This window comes from Hyaena hyaena, unplaced genomic scaffold (genome assembly GCF_003009895.1).
Source record: "Hyaena hyaena isolate Hyena2069 unplaced genomic scaffold, ASM300989v1 scaffold_332, whole genome shotgun sequence".
NCBI classification, from domain to species: Eukaryota; Metazoa; Chordata; class Mammalia; order Carnivora; family Hyaenidae; genus Hyaena; species Hyaena hyaena.
Genome location: NW_024080964.1, coordinates 216,904 through 220,016, shown reverse-complemented (window position 1 = coordinate 220,016; position 3,113 = coordinate 216,904). Strand labels below are relative to the sequence as shown.

The window sequence follows — 3,113 nt, the reverse complement described above, 5'->3', positions numbered from 1 at the left end:
AAACTCTCCCGATGGTTTCAATAACACATTACTCTCCCAAGTCAATGCCCTTTAAGTGGCTCCCAGGACTGGAACACTGGGCAGAAAGTACATTTCGAAGGCAGGGGAACAGGTAAGGAGTTCCTCTGCCTGGCGCCAGCCCTCGGTGACATCCTCTCCTGATGTTCTCCCAAACTCCCTACACTTAACTTTGCTAGGTGGTCCTGATATTGTTTAAGTGAAAGATACGCTGCACCAACGGAACCTGAAGAAGGGTTGGGGAAGGGTATGAAATGCAAGTGCCTTCCTCCCGTGGAACGCTGGACGAGAAACGCCGCAGGTTTCGCTGTACCGTCTCTGTAGACTTCCAAAACGCGTGGCGTCCGTCGGAAGGGCGGGCGAGGACTGCACGACTCCGCCTCCGGAAGGCGCCGCACTGGGCTTCCGGGGCCGCCTCCTCCGGGCACTTCCGCTCGTCTTCAGTCGGCCTGCCGCGCGGCAAGCCACGCTGGGTTACCGCGTGTCCGTGCAGCGTCCGCAGGCCACTACAGCAGCATGGCTGGTGCCGAGTTGCGGGCGGCGCTGGAGGAGCGGCTCGGCGCCCTGGCCATCCGCACAGAGGTAGTGGAGCACCCAGAGGTGAGGGGCTGCTGCCGGAGGGGTGGGCTCCGCTGCGGGGTCTCTCGGGTGAGGCCGTGAAGACCAGAGGCACCAGCGGGGATGTGCCGCAGAAGCATCCGTTCTAGGACATTTCCCAGGTTCCAGAGCATCAAAGGGACGCGACAGAACATCAAAGGCCTCTCGGGACTAAAATGTTATTGTGGGAAAACTTAAACGTTTTTCTCTTGGAGCGACTTGATCACATTCTGAAAACTAGTGCATCTTAAACTGGTGTTGAAAGTTGCATCAGTGTGCCCACTTTATGTGTAGCTAAGTTACCAGGCAGTAAACTGTCTCTGTAATGCCTACCACGTATCAGGCCTCATGCATATAGCAGGACACCAAACTTTGAGAGTTTGATATTAACATAATTTAGTGCATTGATGTGAAGATTTGCAAACATTTCGCGCAGCCAGGGGAACTTGAGTGATACAGGGACATACATAATTTTTACCCAAGGCCTGAATGACAGCTAATGATAACTAAATATGGTGACCTTGGAAGGGTAGACAAATACAGTGCTTCAACCTTACACATTTAACATCAAAACTTTTATCATTGTCTCTGACCTTCTCTCCTATAGAAGTACACTTAGACTTATAAGTGTACTCTGCCTTCTTCTTTTTTTTTTTTTTTTTTTTATTCGTTTCTAGGAGAGAGAGAGAGACAGCATGAGCAGGGGAGGGCCAGAGAGAGAGGGAGTCACAGACTGAAACAGGCTCCAGGCTCCAAGCTGGCAGCCAGCACAGAGCCTGATGCGGGGCTCGAACCCACGAACCGCGAGATCATGACCTAAGCGAAAGTCGGACGCTTAACCAACTAAGCCACCCAGGCGCCCCTGTACTCTGCCTTCTTTACCTGTGCATATTGCCAGCTCTTCTGAGGTTATTAGTCCAGAGTCTTATTCCCTTCCCTGTTCTCTCAGCCTCATTGTGGTTATATATTTGTAAAGTGGAGGTTGTCACATGGTCTGGATGTAGTGGAAGGCTCAGAGCTGCTGTAAAACTTTCAGTAGTACCCAGAAGTTTAAAGTAAAGAAAGAATCACTTAAAGAATGTGAGGGCTTGGCCAGCACACTGAATAGAGAACTGGCCTAATATGTCCTCAGAGGGACTGAGGTAGCAAGGTGTACTGTTATTTGGTAACGGGCTGGAAATGGGTCTCTACCAGTGATAATCCATGGCACTGAGTACTCCCTAACATTGCTGTTTTCACCCATCAAGCAGAGTACGTAGAGCTGTGTATGTGTGCAGTGTGTGTACGTGCATTATTTTAAAACTTTTCGTGTGATATTTTACAGGTGTTTACAGTTGAAGAAATGATGACTCATATTCAGCATCTGAAAGGAGCACATAGTAAGAACTTATTCCTTAAAGACAAGAAGAAAAAAGGATATTGGCTGGTGACAGTTCTTCATGATAGACAAGTCAATTTAAATGATCTTGCTAAGCAGTTAGGTGTTGGAAGTGGAAATCTTCGGTTTGCTGATGAAACAGCCATGCTAGAAAAACTAAAAGTTGGCCAAGGCTGTGCCACACCTTTGGCACTCTTCTGTGATGATGGAGATGTGAAATTTGTTCTGGATTCTGCTTTTTTGGAAGGTGGACATGAAAAGGTGTACTTTCATCCAATGACCAATGCTGCAACTATGGGATTGAGCCCTGAAGACTTTCTCACATTTGTGAAGAAGACAGGACATGATCCCATAATACTAAATTTTGATAAAAACTAACTGGACTGATACTTAGAATACGTTATTTCTGCAATCTGTTTTTCTTATTTGTAATTTATAGAAAACATTAAAAGTGGTAAGAATATTTAGCACCTTGGTTTGGTGACTAATTTTAGGAGGGACATTTCATCTAAAAGGAGCTGCTTTTTGAAATTATTTTTTAAAGTAATCTACACCCAATGTGGGGCTTAAACTCAGAACTTTGAGATCCAGAGTCAAATGTTCTACTGACTGAGCTAGCCAGGCGCCCTATAAAGGAGCTGCTTTTGGAAAGCTTGAGTGGTTCCTGAATGGCTCAGTCAGTTAAGTGTATGATTCTTGACTTCAGCTCAGGTCACGGTCTTAAGGTTTGTGGGTTTGAGCCCCGCATTGGGTTCCATGCTGACAGCATGAGCCTGCTTGGGATTCTCTCTCCCCTCTCTTTCTGCTCCTACCATCACCATGAATAAATAAAAACTTAAAGCTTAAAAAAAAAAAGAGAGAGAGATGTATTGAGGTTATTTAGTCAGCTCAGAGATTCCACCTTCCATCTCCCATGACAACTACTCAATAGAGGAATGGCTTCCACAATTAAGAATAGATTAACAATTAAGATTAAGGTTAGTTTAACTAAAATTAACTACCTTACATCTTTAGGGTGTTTACTGTACTTGAAAAGAGCAACTTGGAAAAACAGCATATATAAAATTATATTGTACATAGAGAAAAAAAGGAATATATTATTGATAGTGGTTATCTTTGA

General features: G+C 45.3%; 1 protein-coding gene across 1 annotated transcript; it reads left to right on the top strand.

Annotated features, from left to right (window-relative positions):
* Positions 1 to 387: 387 nt before the first annotated feature.
* On the top strand, positions 388 to 2,460 carry LOC120243158 (prolyl-tRNA synthetase associated domain-containing protein 1). The gene is made up of 2 exons (XM_039249200.1): positions 388 to 618; positions 1,940 to 2,460. Exons 1-2 carry the CDS (start codon positions 535 to 537, stop codon positions 2,369 to 2,371), a joined length of 516 nt encoding a protein of 171 aa, XP_039105131.1. The 5' UTR covers positions 388 to 534; the 3' UTR covers positions 2,372 to 2,460.
* Positions 2,461 to 3,113: the final 653 nt, after the last annotated feature.

What these genes read in the sequence shown, in the direction of transcription:
- LOC120243158 (XM_039249200.1), top strand. Translation starts at nt 535, where the DNA reads ATGGCTGGTGCCGAGTTGCGGGCGGCGCTGGAGGAGCGGCTCGGCGCC. An exon ending in AGGTAGTGGAGCACCCAGAG is followed by an intron (nt 619 to 1,939) that starts GTGAGGGGCTGC and finishes GATATTTTACAG; the next exon opens with GTGTTTACAGTTGAAGAAAT.